The sequence below is a fragment of the Hyperolius riggenbachi genome, chromosome 5 (genome assembly GCF_040937935.1).
Source record: "Hyperolius riggenbachi isolate aHypRig1 chromosome 5, aHypRig1.pri, whole genome shotgun sequence".
In the NCBI taxonomy this organism is placed as follows: Eukaryota; Metazoa; Chordata; class Amphibia; order Anura; family Hyperoliidae; genus Hyperolius; species Hyperolius riggenbachi.
The window spans coordinates 27,356,966-27,384,786 of NC_090650.1; the positions used below are offsets into that span (position 1 = coordinate 27,356,966).

General features: G+C 45.7%; 1 protein-coding gene and 1 long non-coding RNA gene across 3 annotated transcripts in view; one reads left to right on the forward strand and one right to left on the reverse strand.

The window, feature by feature from the left end:
* The window catches only part of SMARCD3 (SWI/SNF related, matrix associated, actin dependent regulator of chromatin, subfamily d, member 3), a 132,452-nt gene that overhangs the window by 15,984 nt on the left and 88,647 nt on the right, over positions 1-27,821 (forward strand). Inside the window, exons 1-2 of one of the 2 annotated variants that reach the window (XM_068235234.1) lie at positions 556-656; positions 3,041-3,270. In XM_068235234.1, coding sequence (XP_068091335.1) covers positions 569-656; positions 3,041-3,270 — 318 coding nt within the window. In that variant the 5' untranslated portion in view covers positions 556-568. Of the gene's footprint in view, positions 1-555; positions 657-3,040; positions 3,271-27,821 lie in introns of those variants that run through there. The other variant, XM_068235235.1, reaches the window with a different exon arrangement.
* LOC137518043 (uncharacterized) lies at positions 3,012-4,212 on the reverse strand. Its single transcript, XR_011020732.1, has 2 exons — positions 4,122-4,212; positions 3,012-3,247 (listed from the first exon to the last, which is right to left on the reverse strand). It is a non-coding gene; the product is annotated as an uncharacterized lncRNA (long non-coding RNA).

A 27,821-nucleotide genomic window follows, 5' to 3' on the forward strand; every position in this document is an offset into this window, starting at 1 on the left:
TTATCATACATTCTCCCGTAAATTTTGCATTACGATTATGGTGGAAAATGGCAAATTTCAATGTGAAATTTCGCACATGCGAAAATTGCAGCCCACCACTGTTCACAAGCACTCCCAAATGTGTATTTCACCAGCTCATCAAACAACTTCAGTGGGAGAAAAGCGTTAAAATGCATCGTTGCCGTAAGCATCCTGCGCATGCGCGGTTTAGCCTATTGCGGACAGGCCGCGCATGCGCGACTTCTACCAAAGTCCCCAGGTTAACGGAGCCACCAGCGGGACCGTGGAGGGTACCCAGAGGATGCCGTGGGGACCTCACGGTCTACGGGGCTGGAGGAAGCAGAGCTGGGACAAGGTCCTCCAGCACCCAAGGCTGAGACACCAAAGTGCGCCCCTCCATCCCTCCCACCCTAGCTGTCACACACTGATTGCTATTAGACTAAGAGGCGCCACAGGGCCCACAACCTCCCCAACACCTTAATCTCTAGTTATCTGGCTTGCAGTCACTGCCATGTATCCCCTTTTCTTATTTCTTTCTGCTTCAAACACAATTAGGAATGACAGCTGAATGAATTCTGCGCCCCCTCCTACACTGCGCCCTGAGGCTGGAGCCTCTCCAGCCTATGCCTCGGCCCGGCCCTGGGAGGAAGCCCCAGGTAAGTCTAGATTTGCTTTTTCTTATACCACTGGAAAGGGTCCCCCTAAGAAAATGTTTATAGCATCGAGTCCTAAATGTGCCATTTGCAAAATATTAGCATGACTATGAGTTCCTGTGTATATTTGTGTACAATGCTACCGTGGTGTACTCACACTAGTAATGTGTGCTTTCCTTGATTAGAACCACGAATCTGAGGCCGACACGTGGACAGGCAGACGGGATAGACATTTCTAATTGGGGGGGGGGGGGGGGGGGGTTGCTGCAGGGGGCTCCAATTATCATTGTGTTTTCTGGGGCACCTGCTGGGTTAACTTTCATCAGCCCTTATAATTAAAGGGGCACTATGGCGAAAAATTTGAAAATGTAAAATATGTGCGAACATAAATAAGTAAGTACATTTTTTCCACAGTAAAATGATAAATTACTTTTCTCCTATTTTTCTGTCACTTATAGTAGGTAGTAGAAATTTGACAGAAGTGACAGGTTTTGTACTAGTCCATCTCTTCATAGGGGATTCTCAGCAAGGCTTTTATTTTTTATAAAGATATTGCCTAACAATGATGCTGGCCAGCTTCCCTGCTCACTACACAGTTTTTTTGGCAGTTCGACAATGCAACTGCCATTCACTAAGTGCTTTTGAAATTAAATAAATCCCTGAGAATCTCCCATGAAGAGATGAACTACTCCAAAACCTGTCACTTCTGTCAGATTTCTACTACCTACTGTAAGTGACAGCAACATAGGAGAAAAGTAATTTATGGCTCATTTTACTCTTTTTATTTGAGTATGTTTGCACACATTTTAAATTTTAAAATTTTTCGCTATAGTGCCTCTTTAAGTGGCTATTGCCAGGGGCGTAACTACAGGGGAGCAGCCCATGCGACTGGGGGGGGGGGCAAGAGCTGTCCATCCTTCTTATCAGGTGTTTTTGTGGCTATACTTGTTACAGGTGTGACGATTACAATGTCTACACTTGTTTTATGACCTTACAAGATGGACCCCCAGGTTTGTGAGGGTCATCAGGGGTAGGCAAAGGAAAGGGAGGGAACATCAAAGTTTTGCTGGAGGACTTATGATTTGTAATTACGCCCCTGCAAGGCTGTATTTATATTTTTACCACCCTAGTATGTTGGGGCTCCCCTTCCATGTACAGCAGTGCACCCCACATTATATGTGCAGCCCCCTCTCCCATGTGTATCATCCATGTAGGCAGCCCCTCTTATATGTGCAGCCCCCTCTCCCATGTGTAACATCCATGTACAGCAGCCCCTCTCTTATATGTGCAGCCCCCTCTTCCATGTGTAACATCCATGTACAGCAGCCCCTCTCTTATATGTGCAGCCCCCTCTTCCATGTGTAACATCCATGTACAGCAGCCCCTCTCTTATATGTGCAGCCCCCTCTTCCATGTGTAACATCCATGTACAGCAGCCCCTCTCTTATATGTGCAGCCCCCTCTCCCATGTGTAACATCCATGTAGGCAGCCCCTCTCTTATGCTGGATACACACTATGGGCTTGATTCACAAAGTGGTGCTAACCTACTTAGCACGTCTAAAGTCTTTAGACGTGCTAACCAGTGTGCTAAGTAGGTTAGCACCGGATTTCTCAATCAGATCGCGCGCTAACTTTGAACGCGCAAAACTTTACGCGCGCAAAGTCCTGTGCGTGCTAAGTCCCATAGGCTTTAATGGGCATTTCGTGCGGAGCTCCCTGCGCTCTGTGCAGTGCGTGCGTAAAGTTTTACGCGCATAAAGATTTGCGCGTGTAAAGTTTTACGCGCGAAAAGCTCGTTTAGACGTGCTAAGGGGGCTTTCACAGGCTTGCTAACAGTTAGCACCGCTTTGTGAATCAAGCCCCATGCGTTTCGCGTCGAATGCGTCCGTCGATTCGATTATTTCTGAGCATTCCCGAACGAATTTCGATGATTTCTAGGTCGATTGCCTTACAAAGTATGGCAAATCGACCTAACGATCCATCGAAGCTTGAATCGAACATGTCGGAAATAATCAAATCAATGCGTATTGACGGACGCATCGAACGCAGAAACGGATGGTGTGTATCCAGCATTATATGTGCAGCCCCCTCTCCCATGTGTATCATCCATGTAGGCAGCCCCTCTCTTATATGTACATTTCCCTTGAGCACTAGCTTCCCCTTAATGTGTCGCTCCCCATTTGCAGCTTTTTCGGCAGCAATCTCCCTATTTCATGTCCAGGTGCCCCCTCGGGCTATAGCCGCCCACATGCTGGGCCTTTGTGGCCCTGCCAGAAATCCAGCCCTGCACTCCTGGCTATTACTCCATGCAGCAACTCATATATGGTACTCCAACAATAATGACTAGACAAGCCATGTACAAGCAACTTTTTGTATTTATTGAAAGGTGAAAGTGGTGGAGTTTCCTGTGCGGTGCTTGTCTGCTGTTGGGACGATTTCTCCTTCGCTGATGAGCAATGGTGGGCTCTCCCCAGACATCTCCTGCAGGCTGCCTCTCCCGGAGGTCCGACGCCTTCTCCCACCATCTATGGCTTGTATTTGCACACATACTGCCTGGCCAGCTTACAGTTACTGTCATTCCACTTCAAGAACTCTGCAAGAAAGAAACCGACACGGGTAAGAGGAAATTGCGCACATTTCTAAATAAAGTGCTAGAAACAAAGTATATATGTTCATTTAATGTTATGAAAGTAGGATTACACTCCCAAAAATGAACATTTCATTAGCTACTCTTAAAGCGGACCTGAACTCAGAACTTCCTCTCTGCTCTAAAAGATAAGCAGCAGCATAATAACCTTTAAAGAAAAACACGTCCTTTATTACAGCTGATACAAATCTGCAGTGTGTCTACTTTCTGCTTTCATGGAAGCATACACATTGCTAACATCCTGTGTTTACAAATTAGCCAGCTAGCACGGCTGATAGATCAAATTACAGTTGTGAATAGTCACCGAATACACACATAGTGCATTTCTCTATGGTTTCCTTCTGTCCTGTGCAAGAGTTCAGGTCCACTTTAAGGCTGGTACACACGTCCAACAAAAGCGCATGACCAACCCGACGACATGACCGACCGCACAAGCAAGCGATTGCACTGCTTGTTTTTTCCCTCGCACCAACTGAACGACCAACTCATTTGCATACTGCACATGCAAGCAGAACGACTGACTGCGCTATATGAACATATTCAAAACAAGTACATGTCGTTCAAACGACTTATACACACGTGGCCAACTGCACAATATCAGTCCAACATTCCCTCGTGTGAGTTGATCCGCTCTTTAGGTTGGGCAAACCGCCTGTTATCAGTCGCTCTTCTAGTCGTTTGTCATGGGTACACACGCCCAACTATTGTCCAGCAGATCAAGTTTGGACGATTGTTGGGAGGAAAAGCTGCACATGTGTATGAACCTTTAGATATATAAATAAACATTTGAAAGCATTCTCTGTATGTAAAAAACATTTACTTTCACTGCAGAGAACAGTACAAGCTTGCTTATCTCTAGCTAATTGGCAAATGTAATTATTGCAGACCAGGAGCTACTCTCTGCCTCCCCTCCTTTTCTGCTGAAGTGATTTAGCTGTTGCCATGGCGATGTGTCTATTCAGCAGCGGGAGAGGCAGAGTAAAGACACAGGCAGAGAGTGTCTCCTGGCCAGCAATGATTGCCTTTGCTGATGAGCCAGAGATAAGCAAGCTTCTACTGCTGTTTGCAGTGAGAGTTAAGGTAGCCATACACTGGTCGATGTGCCATTCGATCGACCAGCTGACAGATCCCTATCTGATCGAATCTGATCAGAGAGGGATCGTATGGCTGCCTTTACTGCAAACAGATTGTGAATCGATTTCAGCCTGAAACCGATTCACCATCTGCTGAGCTGCTCCTGCCGCCTGTCCCCCCCCCCCCCCCCCCGTATACATTACCTGATGCTGGCTCCGGGTCCTCTTCTCCACATTGCACGGCTCTGTTCCGGATCCATTACGGCGCTTCCTGTGTTACTCCGTGACCAGGAAGTTCAAATAGAGCGCCCTCTATTAGAACTTCCTGGTCACTGCAGTGACACAGGAAGCGCCGGGTTGGATGGAGCCGGAACAGAGCCGTGCAGCACGGAGAAGACGCCCGGGAGCCAGCCTCAGGTAATGTATACCTGATCGGATCGGCCGCCGCTAGCGACGCGCACTTTACCGGCAGGCTATCGAGGGTAATTTCCCGCACGGCGCGATCGACGGACCGATCCGATTCCGGGAGGGAATCGGATCGGCGGCTGCGTTTACCGCGAACGATTGGCAGCAGATTCGATCCCAGGATCGAATCTGCTGTCGAAACGGCCGGGAATCGAGCCAGTGTATGGCTGCCTTTAAGGTTTTTACTCACAGGGAAAGCTTAGAAATGCTTTCACATGTTCTTTTATGTGACTTATGGTGGCCACTAATGATCCAATCTTTTTCATCCAATCTTACCACTTTTATGTAATATAAGGGACTGCCTAAAGTATCCCTTCAATATATTCACACTCAGTTTACCCTTCTACTACATAGATTTGGTAAGATTGGACAAAAAAGATTGGATCATTAGTGGCCACCATAAGTAGTAGTTTTCGTTTTGGCAGTGTAATCCCTCTTTAAAGTGGTCTGAAACTCTGACATAAGAGTCAATAAAAATGTGTTTTCCTACTTTGTATTACACATACAGTTCTCATATTTACTTTTGCGCATAAGTAATATTGTCTGTTTACAAATTACACATCTCCAAAATGTAGTTAATCTTGCCCTGAAACCTGCCTTTGCATTTTATTCAAAATGCTTTTTATTATATATTTACATCTTCTAATTAGCTGTTCTGAGCTGTTTGTGTGTGTGAATGTTTGTGTGTGTGAAGCACAGTGAGATCCTTTTCACTTGTTACACTGTGTTTACCCACATGTATCAACATTGGAATGCAAACAAAGACACTGTTATCGCCAGTTTGGATGCGGATTTGAAGCTGAATAGCAGGACAAAGTGCTTTGTTTAACCATTTCAGTGATGTTCTGCTAAAAAATAATTTTGGGATAGTAGCTTCCAAGCTGTGAGGAATCTTTTAGAGCAAAGTAGAAATGCTGACTTTCAGACCACTTTAAGAGTATTTATTTGGATTTATTTTGCAGCCAACTATGTAGATCCAAAATTTTGGGCTCTGGAGTACAGACTGCTTAGAAGTTCTCATGTCCCTGCGTGAGTAATCTGTTGCACAAAGCAGTAGTCCTTGTCATTCATTTTCAAAACCTGGTCTGATCTGTTGAATGGAAAGAGGCTTTCCTATTCCCATATGACAGTGTCTGTTAGCAACATGGTGGACTGACTGTGTTTTATGTGTACCAAAATAGATAACCGGTAACGTGAAGTGATACTGTGTGCATGACGTCAAGATAACACCATGCACATGCGCAGAGCGCTCCCGGTCGCGTACTTTAGAACGCATGCAGCCGGGACAGTGCAGGCGCAGTGATGCCCGACCCGGCTTACCGGAAGAGGGCGCCGGAGGGCATTTAGGAGGATCGGAGGGGCAGAATGGAGAAAGGGGGAGCGGTGGGCATCAGGACAGCTCACCATACATGCCTGCTCCCCCCGTTTCTCATATTCATTTGGACTCTGGTATCCTTTAAACACCAGGGAGCGTAGTGTGTAGCACTCTTGCCTTGCAGCACTGGGACCCCGGTTTGAATCCCAGCCATGTCAACATCTGCAAGGAGTTTGTATGTTCTCCCCGTGTCTGCGTGGGTTTCCTCCGGACACACCGGTTTCCTCCCACATCCCAAAAAACATACAAATAAGTTAATTGGCTTCCCCCTAAATTGGCCCTAGACTACAGTACTTACACCACACGATACATACATACATATGACTATGGTAAGGACTAGATTGTGAGCCACTCTGAGGGACAGTTAGTGACGAGAGAATACACTGTGTACAGTGCTGCGGAAGATGTTGGCGCTATATAAATCCTAATATAATAATATGATAGCACATACTATCCTGGCAGGACAGCTCTCCGCAGTATTCTACTCCTCCGTTATTGTCGGGCTGATTGGGCAACCAGGAGCGGTAATTGTACATGGAGCCATCATTCCACTTCCAGCGACGATTCTGAAAACAGAAACCACTATTACATGTCAGGTTATTTTTTTTTAGTCCATCTACCTGTGGCTTAGCCTATAAATGGGGCAGACAATTCCCTAGATAATTTGGCTAATCTATTAAAGTGTGGATCACTTAGCATTCCAACTGCTCATGAAACTGAAATGAAAATAAACTTATGAAATAATGAATTGTATGTGTAGTACAGCTAAGAAATAGAACATTAAAAGCAAAGAAAAGAGTCTGATATTGTTTCCAGTACAGGGAGAATTAAGAGACTTCAGTTGTAATCTATGTAAAAGAGCTTCTCTGAGCTCTCTGACTCAAGTCATGTTTTCTGATGCACTTATACAGTACACCAAAGAAACAGTGAGAAGCAGCTTCAGATAAGGTTTTACTGCAGGGGAGTTCAAAGGATCATTAGCTCTGCTCTGTTTCATAGTTTAACCTCCTTGCCGGTTATCCCGAACTCAGTTCGGGGTAACCTGCGCAGGAGGATTTCTCAGGCCCCGCTGGGCCGATTTGCATAATTTTTTTTTTCCTACACGCAGCTAGCACTTTGCTAGCTGCGTGTAGTACGCGATCGCCGCCGATTCGCCGCTACCCGCCGTGCCGAGCCGCCCCCCCCCCGCCCCAGACCCCTGCGCAGCCTGGCCAATCAGTGCCAGGCAGCGCTAAGGGGCGGATCGGGATTCCCTCTGACGTCACAACGTCCATGACGTCGGTGACGTCATCCCGCCCGGTCGCCATGGCGACCGGGGAAGCCCTGCAGGAAATCCCATTCTCAACGGGATTTCCTGCATACTCTGATCGCCGAAGGCGATCGGAGTGGGTGGGGGGATGCCGCCGCTCAGCGGCTATCATGTAGCGAGCCCTGGGCTCGCTACATGATTTAAAAAAAAATAAATTTAAAAAAAGTGCGGCGCTGCCTCCTTGCCGGATTTTTTAGACCGGCAAGGAGGTTAAAATACAGTGTGTGGTTTGTAAATGCAAGTATGACAGAATGATGCAATGTTAAAAAAAAAAAGCTATATAACTGTAATTAAAAATATGAGACCTTTTTCTTTGCTACTAATGTTCTATTAATTATCCATACTACACATACAGTTTTGTTTTTTTTCCTGCTTCAGTGTCACTTTAAATATGCTGTTGTACTACTAGACTTGGGTCCCAGGTGGAGCCACTGGTAAGTCATTAGTGCTCCGTTAAATAGCGGTTTGATTAGAATGATGAATACAACCCAAAGAAAATGATGTTGCATGGGCCCCAGGTTTCTAGCCAGGCACACTGGGTCTCCATTCTCGATAGCCACAAACTTTTGTGAGCCCCTTAAAGAGTAATTGTCAGACATAAAAATCAAAAATCAGTTATTTTCTTCTAAATCTGCCACACAAAGGAAGTTGCAGGGCATGCTGGGTTTTCTTTTTTTCTTCTTTACTTTCCCCTCAGACTTAACTAATGCAACCTGATTGGCTGAAGCCTCTTTCCCTCCTGTCTCCCCCGCCCACACCTCTGTTCTTCTCTGATTGGCCAATACTTCTCATGCTGAGAAGCTGCAGTCACACAATGACAATGCACTTTCTATTGCAGAGCTCGGTGGGAGTGTCTGAAGACTGAGAGGAGGGTAGCCAATGCAAACACAGACAGAGTAAGGGAGGTAATGACGTCAGGATTAGCTTCAAGATAGACTGAGTTAAACATGGAAAATCCTAAGAAGGATTTTTTTCTTTTTTTACTATAGAAAAAATCACTGAAATCAAAACGTGGACATTGCAATACATGTGTTATGTAAGTAGAGCAAGTATTTATCTACTTATATACGTGTTTTTTTTCTGGGATACTATGGCTGGACGCTCCTCTTTAAGTTTTAAGTGAACCTGAGATCAAAACTTATCCTGTATTTATACTATCCTGGGGCTTCCTCCAGCCCCATGAGGTCTGTGAAGTCTCTGTTTAGTCCTCCTCGGCTCTATGTTCTGCCGCCATCTGGCCCAGTAATCTTCCGGCCAAGCTCTTCAGCACATGCACAACTCCTGTGGCGCGGCTGAGCCACGCATGCGCTGGAAGGGCTCGACTAGCCACTACTGGCCGGTTTACCAGGCCATATAGCGGCAGAGCGGAGAAGCCGAGCAGGATGGCAAGGGACTCCACGGACTTCATGAAAGAGAACCCGAGGTGGGTTTGAAGAATATTATCTGCATACTGAGGCTGGATCTGCCTATACAGCCCAGCCTCTGTTGCTATCCCAAACCCCCCTAAGGTCCCCCTGCACTCTGCAATCCCTCATAAATCACAGCCACGCTGCTGACAAACAGCTTGTCAGAGCTGGCTGTGTTTATCTCTATAGTGTCAGTCTGCTGCTCTCTCCGCCTCCTGCAGAACTCCGGTCCCCGCCTGCATCGCTTCCCTCCCTGCTGATTGGAGGGAAGGGACGGGGGCAGGGACCGAAGCTATGCAGGAGGCGGGGGAGCAGCTGAGACTGACACTACAGATGTAAACACAGCCTCACAGCACGGCTGTGATTTATGGGGGATTGCAGAGTGCAGGGGGACCTTAGGGGGGTTTGGGATAGCAACCGAGGCTGGGCTGTATAGGCAGATCCAGCCTCTGTATGCAGATAACATTCTTTAAACACACCTCAGGTTCTCTTTAAGTATAAATAGAAGGATAAGCTTTGATCTCAGGTACACTTTAGGTAACAAGATAATATACTCTGTACAGCGCTGCGGAAGATGTTGGCGTTATATAAATACTAAAAAATAACAGGGAGGTGTAACAGCCTTGTTTAGCTGCTTGCAGGGTCACTTCTCAGAGTTGAGTCCTCACAGAGCCCCAGCAGGTCCCCAAAAGTTCATTTAACCCATACATTATCTCCCCCCTCCCCCCTCATATGGCAGGTGGGAGGCCAGGTGCCTGCACTTCACGCTGCAGCTGTGAGATCCTCCAGATCTGTAGCTGCTAGGAATGGGCTACTCCTTTTACAATTACCATGAAAAGTTGCAGCTTCTGTTCCTGACATGACCATAGCTCCCAACTGTCCCTCTTTTGGAGAGAGTCCCTCTTTGGGAGCTCTGTCTGTTTTTCCCTCATTTGTCCCTCTTTCAGGGCCGATGTACAGATTTATGTAAATATGTGTAATTTTTCTACTAGAACATGTTTTTAATTGACTCTAAATGTTATTCCCCTCCTTTAATTTTATATATTTTTTAAAATACAAATGTTATGAAAAAAAATGAACTAGGATAGAAAGGGCCACTGTGATTTGAAAAAAAGCACATTTTTCTTATGAAATCATTATACTAAGTGTCACCAGAGGTGTGTTGGGGTCATGACTCGGGGTGTGGCTTAAAGAGAAACCGTGACTAAGAATTGAACTTCATCCGAATCAGTAGCTGATACCCCCTTTTACATGAGAAATCTATTCTTTTTCACAAACAGACCATCAGGGGGCGCTGTATGACTGATATTGTGGTGAAACTCCTCCCACAAGAAGCTCTGAGGACTGTGGTACTCCTGGCAGTTTCCTGTCTCTAAACCTTTTTTCCAACTGCCAAAAAAGCATGCAGCAGCTACATCACTTGCTAGCAGTAAAAATGTCACCATGTGATAAATGTCAGAATGTAAATCAGGGAAAGGAAAGGTTTTACAATGGGCAAACACTCATTAAATAATTTCTACATAATTATTGTAAAAATGAAGCACTTTTTTTATTACATTATTTTCACTGGAGTTCCTCTTTAAGTGTTCCTCTTTCTGATCTCAAGAAGTTGGGAGGTATGCAAGACTGCTGTGTAATTGGCTGGGCCAGCTGCCAGATTCATGACTGCAATGCTTTTGTTCCTTTATACACCTACTGTATATAATCTGACTTCCCTGAAATAATAAAATGTGCCACATTACAGTATCCATGCTGCTTCCTCTCTCACCTGCTCGGGGTCATGCAGCCCGATCCACACTGGCTGGTTCTTCTGGTAGGCAGAGATGTGGGAGGCTATGATATCAGCCTCGGAGGAGTCCAAGATGGAGGCCAGATGTGCCCCATGCCCATAGTCCTGGCAGTCAAACTGTAAGAGAAAGGAGGAGTCAGAGGAGGTTCTATGGTAATACTGTGGTGTACTCCAGCAGCACAGAGTATATCAGGAGAGGAGAGTTAGAGGGAGGAGCAGAGTCTTTCAGCAGCACAGAGTATATCAGGAGAGGAGGGTTAGATAGAGGGAGGAGCTGAGTCCTCCAGCAGCCCAGAGTATATCAGGGGAGAAGAGTTAGATAGAGGAAGGAGCAGAGTCCTCCAGCAGCACAGAGTATATCAGGAGAGGAGGGTTAGATAGAGGAAGGGGCAGAGTCCTCCTGCAGCACAGAGTATATCAGGAGAGGAGAGTTAGAGGGAGGAGCAGAGTCTTTCAGCAGCATAGAGTATATCAGGCGAGGAGATTTGGAGACAGGAAGGAGCTGAGTCCTCCAGCAGCACAGAGTATATCAGGGGAGAAGAGTTAGATAGAGAAAGGAGCAGAGTCCTCCAGCAGCACAGAGTATATCAGGAGAGGAGAGTTAGAGGAAGGGGCAGAGTCCTCCAGCAGCACAGAGTATATCAGGAGAGGAGAGATAGAGGAAGGAGCAGGGTCCTCCAGCATCACAGAGTATATCAGGAGAGGAGGGTTAGATAGAGGAAAGAGCAGAGTCCCCCAGCAACACAAAGTATATCAGGAGAGGAGAGTTAGAGGGAGGAGCAGAGTCCTCCAGCAGCACAGAGTATATCAGGAGAGGAGGGTTAGATAGAGGAAAGAGCAGAGTCCCCCAGCAACACAAAGTATATCAGGAGAGGAGAGTTAGAGGGAGGAGCAGAGTCCTCCAGCAGCACAGAGTATATCAGGAGAGGAGGGTTAGATAGAGGAAGAAGCAGAGTCCTCCAGCAGCACAGAGTATATCAGGAGAGGAGGGTTAGATAGAGGAAAGAGCAGAGTCCCCCAGCAACACAAAGTATATCAGGAGAGGAGAGTTAGAGGGAGGAGCAGAGTCCTCCAGCAGCACAGAGTATATCAGGAGAGGAGAGTTAGATAGAGGAAGGAGCAGGGTCCTCCAGCATCACAGAGTATATCAGGAGAGGAGGGTTAGAGGGAGGAAAGAGCAGAGTCCCCCAGCAGCACAGAGTATATCAGGAGAGGAGGGTTAGATAGAGGAAGAAGCAGAGTCCTCCAGCAGCACAGAGTATATCAGGAGAGAAGATCCGCCCCCGCGCCGCGCCGCTTATCTTCCGCTCGATTCCCTGCCATTGTCCCCTCGTGGGGAACGAGCAGAGAATCGGCGGCAGCAAAATTGGACCTGACGGATCTTATCAATCGAGCCGCATCAGCGGCTCGATTGATAAGGAACATTGCTCCATGTAGACGGAGCTTTAGATAGAGTTTATCAGGGGAGGAGAGTTAGATAGAGGAAGGAGCAGAGTCCTCCAGCAGCACAGAGTATATCAGGAGAGGAGAGTTAGATAGAGGGAGGAGCAGAGTCCTCCAGCAGCGCAGAGTATATCAGGAGAGGAGAGTTAGAGGATGGAGCAGAGCCCTCCAGCAGCACAGAGTATACCAGGAGAGGAGAGTTAGATAGAGGGAGGAGCAGAGTCCTCCAGCAGCACAGAGTATATCAGGAGAGGAGGGTTAGAGGAAAGAGCAGGGTCCTCCAGCAGCACAGAGTATATCAGGAGAGGAGAGTTAGATAGAGGAAGGAGCAGAGTCCTCCAGCAGCACAGAGTGTATCAGGGGAGAAGAGTTATATAGAGGAAGTAGCAGAGTCCTCCAGCAGCACAGAGTATATCAGGAGAGGAGAGTTAGATAGAGGAAGGAGCAGAGTCCTCCAGCAGCACAGAGTATATCAGGAGAGGAGAGTTAGAGGAAGGAGCAGAGTCCTCCAGCAGCACAGAGTATATCAGGGGAGAAGAGTTAGATAGAGGAAGGAGCAGAGTCCTCCAGCAGCACAGAGTATATCAGGAGAGGAGAGTTAGATAGAGGAAGGAGCAGAGTCCTCCAGCAGCACAGAGTATATCAGGAGAGGAGAGTTAGATAGAGGAAGGAGCAGAGTCCTCCAGCAGCACAGAGTATATCAGGAGAGGAGAGTTAGATAGAGGAAGGAGCAGAGTCCTCCAGCAGCACAGAGTATATCAGGAGAGGAGAGTTAGAGGGAGGAAGGAGCAGAGTCCTCCAGCAGCACAGAGTATATCAGGAGAGGAGAGTTAGATAGAGAAAGGAGCAGCATCCTCCAGCAGCACAGAGTATATCAGGAGATGAGGGTTAGATAGAGGAAAGAGCAGAGTCCTCCAGCAGCACAGAGTATATCAGGAGATGAGGGTTAGATAGAGGAAAGAGCAGAGTCCTCCAGCAGCACAGAGTATATCAGGAGAGAAGATCCGCCCCCGCGCCGCACCGCTTATCTTCCGCTCGATTCCCTGCCATTGTCCCCTCGTGGGGAACGAGCAGAGAATTGGCGGCGGCAAAATCAGACCTGACGGATCTTATCAATCGAGCCGCATCAGCGGCTCGATTGATAAGGAACATCGCTCCATGTAGACGGAGCTTTAGATAGAGTTTATCAGGGGAGGAGAGTTAGATAGAGGGAGGAGCAGAGTCCTCCAGCATCACAGAGTATATCAGGAGAGGGGAGTTAGATAGAGGGAGGAGCAGAGTCCTCCAGCAGCACAGAGTATATCAGGAGAGGGGAGTTAGATAGAGGGAGGAGCAGAGTCCTCCAGCAGCACAGAGTATGTCAGGAGAGGAGAGTTAGATAGAGGGAGGAGCAGAGTCCTCCAGCAGCACAGAGTATATCAGGAGAAGGAAGTGACACAGCAGGAGGTGGCTGAGCAAATAGTTTGTGCTCCAGTGCTTGACCCAGAGTGTAGTCAATCCACCTGCCATTGGCTTTGAGTATAGCCACACCAGGCAGGCAGTGGCCAGCTCCAGGGCACCGACACCACATTCCTGGAAAGCTGACATCACATGATAGCGGGTGTGTATGAGGCACAGACACCCCGTTATTGGACAGGTGACATCACATGGTACGGGGGCGGGAGGGGCGGTGACATCACATGGTACCGGGTGTGTATGAGGCACAGACACCCCGTTATTGGTCAGGTGACATCACATGGTATGGGGGCGGGAGGGGCGGTGACATCACATGGTACTGGGTGTGTATGAGGCACAGACACCCTGTTATTGGACAGGTGATATCACATGGTACGGGGGCGGGAGGGGCGGTGACATCACATGGTACCGGGTGTGTATGAGGCACAGACACCCCGTTATTGGTCAGGTGACATCACATGGTACGGGGGCGGGAGGGGCGGTGACATCACATGGTACTGGGTGTGTATGAGGCACAGACACCCCGTTATTGGACAGGTGATATCACATGGTAAGGGAGGGGGGGGCGGTGACATCATACGGTAACGGGGGAGTATGGGGCTTAGTCTGGTTGTTGTGCAGGTTCTCACCTCAGCTTCAGACCAGCTCAGTGCATAGCGGAAATATCCATAGCAGTTTGCTTTATAATAGAACCATCCAGGGGGACAACTTGAGCGAACTTTATTACCTACAGTAAAGAAGAACGTGGTTAATGGGGTCAGGTCCAAGCCAGGAATTACTATTATTCAGTAGCAGTTTGAACTCAGTGCAATATGCATGTATAGCTCTATGGGGTTGATTCACTTAAAGGACAACTAAAGTGAGAGGGATATGGAAGCTGCCATATTTATTCTCTTTTAAAGGGAACTCAAGTTGGGGCCATATAAAAAATATATACATACTTAGGGCTTCCTCCAGCCGCCTCTGTCCTCTTCTGACAACCGGTTCACCTGCAGTCGTGGAAAGTCTTCCGGTCTGGTGGCCAACTGCGCATGTTCAACCAGGCACTCCCGCCCCATCCACGTCGCCTAAACGTTCTGCCCCTGCACAATACTACTGCGCATGTGCAACCAGGCACTCCCGCCGCATCCACGTGGCCTAAACGTTCTGCCCCTGCACAATACTATTGCGTCGGTGCAGAACGCTCCTGGCGACGGGAGCGAGATGGGGAGCGCGCCTGCACCGACTGGCCTCGACTGGAGGATCTTCCTGGGCCTGTGGTGGGCGAACGGGGAGTCAGAAGAGGACAGCGTGGGAGCGATGGGACTGGAGGAAGCCCCAGGTATGTATATTTTATCCCTGTGGCCTTGTCTCTGGTACAATTTAAGCAATACCAGTTGCCTGGCTGTCCTACTGATCCTCTGCCTTTATTGGTGGCCACTAATGATCCAACCTTTTTCATCCAATCTTACCATTTCTATTTAATATAAAGGAACTGCCTAAATTATCCATTCAGTATATTAACTCAATTTACCCGGATACAAAATAGATTTGGTAAGATTGGATGAAAAAAACTGGATCATTAGTGGCCACCTTAATACTTTTAGCCATAGCCCCTGAACAAGCATGCAGCAGATCAGGTGTTTATGACATTATTGTCAGATCTGGCAAGATTAGCTGCATGCTTGTTTCTGGTGTTATTCAGACACCACTGCAGCCAAATAGATCAGCAGGACAGTCAGGCAGCTAGTATTGTTAACAGGAAATAAATATGGCAGCCTCCATATACCTCTCACTACAGTTGCCCTTTAACAGCACACACACCGCACATCAATATTACCTTTACTAAGGGCAGTAAGGACTACGATTTACGCTATTAGCACAGTAATACTGTACAGTACTCAAATAGCGTGACCATTGCCAAGGTAATGCGCATAACTAACAAATGTGACCATTAGTTACGCATGTTACCGTAGTAACAGTCGCATTAGTGTAATAGTGTAACTTGCAGTACATACTGGCATACCTCCCAACTTTTTGAGATGAGAAAGAGGGACACTTAAGCCATGCCCTGTCACACCTCTGATCACGCCCCCATCACACCCCTAGTCACGCTTACTATAAAGATTTCATAAGAAAAATTATGTTGTTTTATAATTCAAACCACCCTGGTCCTTTCTATCCTGGTTAATTTTCCTTCATATTAACATATTAAAATGAGTAATATATCAATTTAGAGTTAAACACATTTTTTTAGTAGAGAATATATATATTTACATAGAAAGAGGGACAAAGTCCTGAAAGAGGGACAAATGAGGAGGAAAGAGGGACAGGGCTTCCAAAGAGGGACTATCCCTCCGAAAGAGGGACAGTTGGGAGCTATGTACTGGTGTTAGTACGGGTAATATTGCTGCTGTTAAGTGAATCAACTCACTTCTGCAACATTTGAGTTTTATTTTTACAAATAACTAACTTTATTGACCAAAAAAAATTAACATTCCGCGGAAATAATAATCAAAAGGCGGAAATCCTTTGGATTTGGAAATCGGCATATCCGACTATCCCTATTCAAGGTTGCGCTTTAAGGCATTATTGGCAATAGCTAGGCTTCGTTCACATTATAAATCGCAAGCGCTGATCGATTTATAGGGGTATTTTTAATCGTTTTTACAGGTGCTTTTCCAACAGTTTTTTTTTCACTTCCTGTTGTCAGGAAGTGAACTCTGTGACCCGGAAATGAATAAATACAATGTATTTATTCTTTAAAGTGCTTGGGAAATCACAGTTCAAAGTGCTTTTTCAAGCGCTTTGCGATTTCCCTATCCTTTCTATGGAATCACAAATGCTCAGAAAATGGTGCAAGAGCTGCGTTTGCGATTAGATAGAAAGCTCATCGCTTATGTGAGAACACTCACATAAGCTAACATTGCACAAATGCTTTTAAGGCAAAAAAAAGAGCGAAATCGCTCTTAGTGTGAGCAAGCCCTTAAAGTTAGTGAGGGTAGCAATAAGGTGCATTTACTCGCTTAAAAACTCTCCCCCAAAGGGATAGGGACCCGATTCTGCAAGCAACAGTTTGGGGGCTGAGAGCTGTACAGGCACATCTCAAGACTGCAGCTTCACAACTTGTTCTGTTACTATGGTGGGGGGAGTAGGGATGATGGTGCAGCTATCTGACAATGGTTCAGAAAGGGTTAAAGAGAATCTATAAAAAAAACAAGGTGCCTTTATTAGATACTTACCTCAGGAAGAGGAAGCTTCTGGATCCTAATGAGGCTTCCCCCATCCTCCTCCATTCCAGCGCTGTCAGTTTCACACTAGGTGCTATGTGGACCATTACACAATATCAGCTGGCTGCAGTACGGTGAGCTAGGCAGAATCGGAGTCGGTAACAGGCTAGGGTCATACACGTTAGATCAGATTGCTGCAGTACAGAGGACTAGGCAGAATCGGAGTCGGTAACAGGCTAGGGTCATACACGTTATATCAGATGGCTGCAGTACAAAGGGCTAGGCAGAATCAGAGTCGGTAACGGGCTAGGGTCATACACGTTATATCAGATGGCTGCAGTACAAAGGGCTAGGCAGAATCTGAGTCGGTAACAGGCTAAGGTCATACACATTAGATCAGATGGCTGCAGTACAGAGGACTAGGCAGAATCCGAGTCGGTAACGGGCTAGGGTCATACACGTTATATCAGATGGCTGCAGTACAAAGGGCTAGGCAGAATCTGAGTCGGTAACAGGCTAAGGTCATACACGTTAGATCAGATGGCAGCAGTACAGAGGGCTAGGCAAAATCGGAGTCGGTAAAGCTAAGGTCGTATCTAAGTCAGTATGGCAGTCGCATTGAAATACAATAATGAAAGTCGCATTGAAATACAACATGATTATCACGGAGTGATAAAGTGCCCAGCAAAACCAGCGTACTGATTGCTATCACGGGCAGTGAGCAACTGAATGAACAGAGCTTATATACAGGTGGAAAAGATCAGAGACCATCCCAGAAATGGAACTGGCCAATCAGCAAAGGTTCCAGCAGAAAAGTGTCAGCTGACACCCACTAGACCCGCCTCCTCAACCTATAAGAACTGCTCTGGGACGGGCCATCCCCCTGGGGAGGCTGGAGGAACGTACATGCTGAGTCACAGCCGCAGGGCTGCTAGGGATGCAGCTGCAGAAATCGGAAGAGGAAGCTTCCTGCAGCAGCCCAGTGCTGCCTGAGCCCTCGCTGGAACCATTAGCAAGAGCGTTACAGTCAGCCACTGAAAACCTGCCGACAAGCTTGTTGGCAGTGCTGGGCTCCAAGATCATAATAATCCTGTGTGAGCTTTGCGCAGGCGCAGTAGCGGCTTTCCTTCAGGCTCAGGCGGAAATAGATGAGCCTGATCGGATCCGCTATACTGCGCAGGGGCGAGGAGCGGGCTCAATTGGGCTCTGCTATTTCTGCCTGAGCCTGAAGGAAAGCCGTTGGTATGATCCTGCCCAGCACCACCGACAAGCTTTTAGTGGCTGACAGCTCTGGAATGGAGGGACAGAGGATGACTGGGGAGGTATCGCCCCCCCCCCCCCCCCCCCCCCCCCCGAGGTAAGTACCCCATAGAGGAACTGTTTCTTTTCTTCTATCTTGAGGAAAGCCTCAAGATAGTTCAAAGGCTTCCTCCGTCCTCCATTACCCCCACCGATCTAGCGCTGGGACCTTCTGTACAAGGGGAAGTGATAACCTGCTAATCCCATCAGTAAGCAACATGGTACTTTGCTGCTGAGTATTATTAGTACTGGACATATATAAGCAATATGGATATGAGAGGAATATAGTTTCTGTCCACTCACCTTCCACAACCTGTGTGATGGCCAGAGTGCCAAGGAGCAGAAGAGAGAGCCACGCTGCTGCCATGCTGCCTGCACATAAGGAGGAATATTAAGCATAAAATTGACTGTTTTTCTGGCTGTGTACAGTGAGTGTAGCGTGTGTGTTGGAGATTTAACAACATTATTACCTTAAACTGCACTATAGTAGAACAACCACAAGATGTCACTGTGTGTAAAATGCAATGGTTTATTGGATTATTATGCTTTATGGGATTGTTAGTTCCTGTATTCACTTTGTTTCTTCTCTGTTCTAAGCAAGATGCATTTCCTGATGGTTGTGTATGATATATCTCTGCATGTTTTTCTTAACCACTTCAGCCTTCAGTCGTTTTCACTTTATGCATCCGAGCAATGTTCACCTCCCATTCATTAGCCTATAACTTTATCACTACTTATCACAATGAACTGATCTATATCTTGTTTTTTCCACCACCAATTAGGCTTTCTTTGGGGCGTACATTTTGCTAAGAGCCGCTTTACTGTAAATGCATTTTAACAGGAAGAATAAGAAAAAAACGGAAAAAATTCATTATTTCTCAGTTTTCAGCCATTATAGTTTTAAAATAATACATGCCTCCATAATTAAAACTCACGTATTGTATTTGCCCATATGTCCCGGTTATTACATCGTTAAAATTATGTCCCTATCACAATGTATGGCGACAATATTTTATTTGGAAATAAAGGTGCATTTTTTCCATTTTGCATCTATCACTATTTACAAGTTTAGAATAAAAAAAAATAGAAATATTTCATCTTTACATTGATATTTAAAAAGTTTAGACCGTTAGGTAAATATTTACATGTTTTTTTTTTTTTTATTATTGTAATGTTTTGTTTTTTTTTATATTAAAAATTTTATATGGGTATTTTTTGGGAGGGTGGGATGTATACATTACTTTTATAATGTAAATGTGTGTTAAGTTTTATTTTTTTTACTTTTAGTTGTACTTTTACTTTTTGGCCACAAGATGGGGGCCATGAGTTTGTTTACATGACGTCACTCTAAGCGTAACATACGCTTAGAGGGACGCGTGGGGGACGCAACAGCCAGAAAAAGCGGAGCTTCTGAGAGAAGCTGTTGCTTTTTCTGCGGGGGAGAGGAATCAGTGATCGTGCACCATAGACCGTTTCACTGATTCACGGGCTAACGATCCGCGGCCGGGAGCTTGCGGCCGCGCACATGGCCTCCTGGGCGTAGCTAGTACGTCCAGGAGGCCAAAGTAGTTAAAGGATACCTGAAGTGACGTGTGATATGATGAGATAGACATGGGTATGTACAGTGTCAAGCACACTAATAACTATGCTGTGTTCATTTTTTTTCTTTATCTGCCTGAAAGAGTTAAATATCAGGTATGTAAGTGGCTGACTCAGTCCTGACTCAGACAGGAAGTGACTACAGTGTGACCCTCACTGATAAGAAATTACAACTATAAAACACTTTCCTAGCAGAAAATGGCTTCTGAGAGCAGGAAAGAGATAAAAAGGGCCAACAGTTCATAGATTTTAGCTCTGGCATACTTCAATGAATGTGTCATTGAGCAAAAACAATAAAACAGTTAAAACTTAAAAAGTAGATTTAAAGATAAAATAAAACTTTGGAATGTCTTAAAAAGTCATTTTTAGGAGAAGGAAGATAAATACAATCGTTTATTGCATTCGTTTATTTTCGCCTTGGGTGTCCTTTAAAGGGAACCTTAAGTGGTGAAAAAAACATAGTTTAACTTCCCTGGAGCTTCTACCAGCCCCCTGCATACGTCCTACGCCCGCACCGAGACAAACCGATCCTCCGGCCCACTACAGTGAGACAGTTTAGTTTCTGGCGACTGACCAGTCGGTGGCCACTGCGTGTCCTCGATTATGCTCCCGTCGCTGGGAGTTTTCTGTGCATGCGCAGTATGAGATTTTCTCCTACTGTGCATGTGCAGGACAGCGATGGGAGTGTGATTGAGAAGACACGCGGCCAGGGCCACGCAGGCACAGTGGCCACCGACTGACCAGTCGCCAGAAACGAAACTGGCTTGCTGCGGTGGGCCGGAGGATCGGTTTGTACAGGCGCAGGACATATGCAGGGGGCCGGTAGTATGCCCAGGTAAGTTAAACTTTTTTTTTTTCCTATCAGTTAAGGTTCCCTTAAAGAAAAAACATGCAGATAAAATCATACACAACCATCAGGAAATGCAGCTTGCTTAAAACAGAGAATACAGAGTGAATGCAGGAAATAACAATCCCATAAAGATCACCATTGCATTTTACACACAGTGTAAGTGAGTGTCTGTTGTGGACAGTGAGGTTAGTGAGCATCTGTTGAGGACAGTGAGGCTAGTGAGCGTCTGTTGAGGACAGTGAGGTTAGTGAGTGTCTGTTGAGGACAGTGAGGTTAGTAAGTGTATAGTGAGGACAGTAATGTTAGTGAGTGTCTGGTGAGGACAGTAAGGTTAGTGAGTGTCTGATGAAGACAGTGAGTAGTGAGGACAGTGAGTAATGAGGTTAGTGAGATTTTCTGGTGAGAACCGTGAGTAGTAAGTGTGTCTGTGTAGGACAGTGAGTAGCGAGGTTAGTGAGTGTCTGGTGAGGACAGTGAGGTTAGTAAGCGTCTGTTGAGGACAGTGAGGTTAGTGAGTGTCTGTTGAGGACAGTGAGATTAGTGAGCATCTGTTGAGGACAGTGAGATTAGTGAGCATCTTTTGAGGACAGTGAGGTTACTGAGCATCTGTTGAGGACAGTGAGTAGCGAGGTTAGTAAGCGTGTGGTGAGCACAGCACGTAGTGAGGTTAGTGAATGTATGCTGAGGTTAGTGAATGTCTGGTGAGGACAGTGAGGTTAGTGAGCTTCTGGTGAGGACAGTAAGTAGTGAGGTTAGTGAGTGTCTGGTGAGGACAGTGAGTAGTGAGGTTAGTGAGCGTCTGTTGAGGGCAGTGAGGTTAGTGAGCTTCTAGTGAGGACAGTGAGTAGTGAGGTTAGTGAGCGTCTGTTGAGGGCAGCGAGGTTAGTGAGCTTCTGGTGAGGACAGTGAGTAGTGAGGTTAGTGAGCATCTGTTGAGGGCAGCGAGGTTAGTGAGCGTCTGTTGAGGGCAGCGAGGTTAGTGAGCGTCTGTTGAGGACAGTGAGGTTAGTGATTGTCTGGTGAGGACAGTGAGTTAGTGAGCTTCTGGTGAGGACAGTAAGTAGTGAGGTTAGTGAGCTTCTAGTGAGGACAGTGAGTAGCGAGGTTAGTGAGCGTCTGTTGAGGGCAGTGAGGTTAGTGAGCTTCTAGTGAGGACAGTGAGTAGTGAGGTTAGTGAGCGTCTGTTGAGGGCAGCGAGGTTAGTGAGCTTCTGGTGAGGACAGTGAGTAGTGAGGTTAGTGAGCATCTGTTGAGGGCAGCGAGGTTACTGAGCGTCTGTTGAGGACAGTGAGGTTAGTGATTGTCTGGTGAGGACAGTGAGTTAGTGAGCTTCTGGTGAGGACAGTAAGTAGTGAGGTTAGTGAGCTTCTAGTGAGGACAGTGAGTAGCGAGGTTAGTGAGCGTCTGTTGAGGGCAGCGAGGTTAGTGAGCTTCTAGTGAGGACAGTGAGTAGTGAGGTTAGTGAGCGTCTGTTGAGGACAGCAAGGTTAGTGAGCGTCTGTTGAGGACAGCAAGGTTAGTGAGCGTCTGTTGAGGACAGCGAGGTTAGTGAGCGTCTGTTGAGGACACAGAGGAAAGTCGACAATCTCCTTACCTGTTCTGTGGTGAGAATGGATCTTCTCTGTGACCTCTGCTGCTCCTATTTATCCTCAGCACAGGCTGCACACCTGACTCTGGTGGTTTACTTATGGTTGTAAAACGTTATCACTAATCAGAGGTGAAGACAGATGGAGATTGGATCACACCTATTTACACCCCTCCACCCAGCTGGACCCCCTCCCTGTCACCCTCTGTTAGGTACAGCCAGTGTCCATCCTTGTTTGTCTTGTGATGATGCGTCACCTTACAGGATGAATTTAATAATGGTACAGAATGCTTCCCCTGTAGCCAATAAACAGCGTTGGGAGATTCCTTTACCTGAATTAGGCCACGTTCACATTGGTGTGTTGTGGTGTAACGGAGGCATTGTAACATACAGTGGGATGCGAAAGTTTGGGCAACCTTGTTAATCCTCATGATTTTCCTGTATAAACCGTTGGTTGTTACGATAAAAAATGTCAGTTAAATATATCATGTAGGAGACACACACAGTGATATTTGAAAAGTTAAATGAAGTTTATTGAATTTACAGAAAGTGCGCAATAATTGTTTAAATAAAATTAGGCAAGTGCATAAATTTAGCCACGGTAGTAATTTTATTGACTCGAAAACCTTTAGAACTAATTATGCAGGAGAACAGAGGCGCCAAAAGGATAAACGGAAGCTACAGTAAATGAGCTTAAAAACCAAATTCTTGGTAAATAAACGAGGTAGTCAATATATTTTACTTATGAACTCCAAATATGCAACGTGTTTCGCAGGTTTGATCCTGCTTCATCAGGCAATAACAACGGAGCAATAGCATATGTGGTCAGCGCTGCGTAATATGTTGGCGCTTTATAAATACAACAAATAAATAAAAATGTGGTCAGTAGAAGAGCCAGGTGCTCTTCTACTGACTGTGTGAGCTTTGCGGTCTTTGGCATCAATACTTTGCATTGAAATAAAATAAATCTGATTGGCTGTGGCTCCACCCCTTTTCTGAATTTGAACCCCAATTACCTAATGTCCAACTGTACCAGGTACAGGTGATCAAAGGGAACCTTAACCTGAGAAGAATATGTATTTTTACTTTTAAAATGATACCAGTTGCCTGACTCTCCTGCTGATCCTGTGTATCTAATACTTTTAGCCACAGCCCCTGAACAAGCATGCAGACCAGATGCTCTGATTGAAGTCAGACTGGATTAGCTGTATGCTTGTTTCAGGTGTGTGATTCAGCCACTATTGCAGCCAAAGAGTTCAGCAGGACTGCCAGGTAACTGGTATTGTTTAAAAAGGAAACATCCATATCCCTCTCAGTTTAGGTTCCTTTTAACAGTGCAAGAGGCTTGTGCAATTAACAGTGCAAGAATGGCAGCAATTAAATATTCTCAGTGAAAAGCAATAGGTGAATTTTGATTGGCTTTTGTAGGCTCCACCCACCTTTCTGAATATTAATCGCAGTCACTCAGTGACCAATTGTGTAAAGTTTGAGAACCCTGCCATTAACAGTGTAAGAATGGCTGCAGTTTACATTTTCCCAATGAAATTTGTATTTTTCTCAGCCCACTGATGTCCCGGCGTTGCCCGGGTATGTATTTGGCTGGTGTTGGCTCCGCCCACTTTTTCTAACCCTAGCACTCAGTTACTCAATGACCAAGTTTGTGAGCTTCGCGGTCTTTGGCATCAATAATTACCATTGAAATAAAACAAATCTGATTGGCTGTTTGGGGCTCCACCCCTTTTTCTGAATTTGAACCCCAGTCACCCAATGACCAACTGTACCAGGTTTAAGGCTTGTGCCATTAACGGTGCAAGAATGGCAGCAATTACATTTTCCCCTTGAAAATCAATAGGTGAATTTTGATTGGCTTTTGTAGGCTCCACCCACTGTTCTGAATTTTAATCCCAGTCACCCAGTAAACAATTATGCAAAGTTTGAGGACCCTCCCATTAACAGTGTGAGAATGGCTGCAGTTTACATTTTCTCAGTGAAATTTGTATTTGTCTCCGCCCATTGATGACCCGGCATTACCCGGTTATGTATCTGGCTAGTTTTTTTCCTAACCTTAACACACAATTAATCAATTACTCAATTACCAAGTTTGTGAGCTTTGCAGTCTTTGGCATCAATAACTTGCATTGAAATTAAACTAATCAAATTAGCTGTTTGCGGCTCTACCCCCTTTTATCATTTTAAACCCCAGTCACCCAATGACCAACTGTACCAGGTTTGAGGCTTGTGCCATTTACAGTTCAAGAATGGCAGCAATGAAATATTCCCCTGAAAAATCAATAGATCATTTTTGATTGGCTTTTGTAGGTTCCACCCACTTTTCTGAATATTAATCCCAGTCATCCAGTAACCAACTGTGCAAAGTTTGAGAACCCTGCCATTAACAGTGTAAGAATGGCTGCTGTTTACATTTTCCCAGTAAAATTTGTATTTGTCGCCGCCCACTTATGACCCCACGTTGCCCGATTATGTATTTGGCGGGTGTTGGCTGTGCCCACTTTCCTAACCCTAGCACACAATTAATCAATTACTAAGTTTGTGAGCTTTGCGGTGTTTGGCATCAATAATTTGCATTGGAATGAAACAAATCTGATTGGCTGTTTGTGGCTCCACCCCCCTTTCTCAAATCGAACCCCAGTCACCCAATGATCAACTGTACCAGGTTTGAGGCTTGTGCCATGAACAGTGCAAGAATGGCAGCAATGTAAATATTCCCCTTGAAAATCAATAGGTGAATTTTGATTGGCTTTTATAGGCTCCACCCACTTTTCTGAATATTAATCCTAGTCACCCAACGACCAACTGTGCAAAGTTTGAGAACCCTGCTATTAACAGTGTAAAAATGGCTGCAGTTTACATTTTTTCAGTGAAATTTGTATTTGTCTCCGCCCACTTTTTGGTTATGGGCATAAAAAGTATCCTATACTCCAGGTAATGTACTATGTGTGTGCCAAATTTCATTCAAACCCGTTCAGCCATTTTTGCGTGATCGAATAACAAACATCCGAACATCCGAACTGTCCCATTTATAATATCAGTAGGATACGTGGCACTTCCCCGGTGTTAGTATTGGTAAAATGACTCTGCGCTGTCATGGTAAATTGACCATTCTATGGTACATCAGGCCCATTGGCCCCTATTGACTTTGCTATTCGATTTTCTTACAGGAGATGTCTTCACACCTTTCACACCTTTTAAAGAGACACTGAAGCCTTTAAAAATGCCCCTTTTTATTAGCCAGCCGTGTTAAACACTAATGCATTAGCTGAAACGCCGCCATCCCGCGGCAAAACGAGCCCTAATCACCCCCAAATACCGGGGTAAAAATCCACAACTTTTCTTGGTCGTGGACTTTGCTGCCTGGAGAGGCAGAGCTTTCAGCTGTAGCTCTGCCTCCATTCATGTCTATCTCCCGCGGATCTCCACCTCCTCTCCACCCCTCTCAGTGAAGGAAGTGTCTAACCACTTTTTCATAACTGCCTTCTTAGAGGCCAGGAGAAACAGATGTTCCCACTTGGAAATCGGGGGGATGTCATCTCCCTCCATTTGTCCATACCCAAAGCATATGATTTAAATTGGGGTCTGAGCGCCCAAATTTAGGACATGTCACCCACACCTCAGTTCCCTTGTGTCAATAAGGGCCCTTTATAGGAATATAGGCTCTATATAGCGTCTTAAGGAACATCTCTCTTCACTCTTCACCTTTCATGGTTTGCTTTTAACAAAATCAATAAAGTCGGTACTTTCTTCATCATATCTGCCCATTTATGCATTTGTGAAAAATAATCCTTACGCTGGGTCTGTGTGTCCCTCAGAAAGGCATAGATCCAGGATAAGGACTGTTTGCTCTTCAAATTGTTAGATTATCATCGCTCAGGTGATATTTAAATATCCCTGTCCCTCCAGTCACCTTTGTTACAAAGCTCTTGACATGGCCATAATAGAAATCCTGTTTTGACAGAATCTATCTCGTGGCCAAGGCAGTATCCCATGATAGGCGCCTCCCGTCTTGGTCTAAGAAATCCCCCAGGTAAGTTATTCCTATTGCTTCCCATTGTCCATAAGCCCCTCCCATGTCACCTGGCCTGTATCTAGGATTCCTCAGGAAGGACTACATAGAAGAGATATGGGCCAAAAGGCCATACTTCTTCCTAATTTCTCTCCAAGTGATTACGGTATCTCTAATAAGTACATTTTGTCTCATTGCATTAGGGAGTTGACACAAAGATGTATGTACTACTCCCTTAAGTGAATTGGGGGCTACCATCTCTTAGTCTAAATTTATGGGGGTGTAAAAACAAGTATCTCCCAACCAGTCTCAAATATGTATAAATATTGCAAGGAGATTATAGGTTCTTAAATCTGGAAAATTCAATCCCAGCTGAGGGATAGTGGCCATTAATTTTGCAAGGGCTATTCTGGTTTTGTTAGACCTTAGAAGGAACCACGTAAATGTAGATTCAAAGAGTTTAACATCCTTATGTCTCAGTAACAGGGGGAGTGTTTGTAGAGGGTTGAGAAGTCTAGCTACGCAAAACATTTTTATTAGTTGTACTCTTCCTGCTAAGGACAGTTGGAGATGCTCCCAGCCAGCAATTTCTTTAAGAATTCCCTGAATCAGGGGAGTGTAATTAATATATTATAGAGCTGATCAATCTGTATGGGCAGTTTTATACCTAGGTAATGTATGTAATAAACCAGTTTGTGTAGCTTATATGCAACGCTTCTAGTTTCGTTTGAGGTCTACGAGCCATCTCTGAAGAAAGGAACAATACTTCACTTTTGTGGACATTTATGGCAAAACCAGAGGAGGCCACAAAAAGTTTAATATGAGCTATAATATTCTCTACATCTCTCTCGGGATCCGCCACGAAAAGCAAAATGTCCTCTGCGAACAATGCTGACAGGAGTTTATGTTTTCTTATGGTTATCCCCTCAAACACCTTATCCGGGGTGGAGGAGCGGGACAGGAGCTCCAGGGCTCAATTGAAGAAGAGTGGTGACAATGGGCACCCTGCCACACTCCCCTCCCCAGATGGAAAGACCGGCTTCTTACTCCCATTCGTGAGATTCAAGCTTGGGGATGAACATGCATGCACCACCAATGGTGGCAGTGCTAAGGCCTTATGAGCCCTAGTGCAAGTTTTACATTGGGCCCCCAAGTACTCTATACATAACAATTTATACGGCTCACCAAAACCTGCCAAGGACAACCGCAGTGTCTGAGATGCAAGAAGGGGGTGGGGAGCAGCTTGTTAATGATTACCACTTTTCAAAGCATCTATAGAAGTGATTATTATCAGCACAGGACCAATAAAGAGCTAAACTGTGGTTGAGGGAGAACCCATTTGGCCCAAGAGCCCCGCTGCAGTCTCAACCTCTGCAACCCCTATTGCTACACTGATGGATATTTTTTTGTCCGGAGGGATGGACCGATTTCATAACAAAAAATGATCAATTGATCGGGCAGCCCGGTGCCCTGATTTCCAGCAGATTTGATGTTGACAGGAAAAGTCGATACGTGTATGGCCCCCCCTTTAAGTTCAATATGCATTAGTTATTACTTCTAAACAATAAAAACTAATGGTTTTCTTTTCAGTGACAGAGAACAGTCAATATAGTCCGGGTAATTACTGTAGGTAATTCCCCTA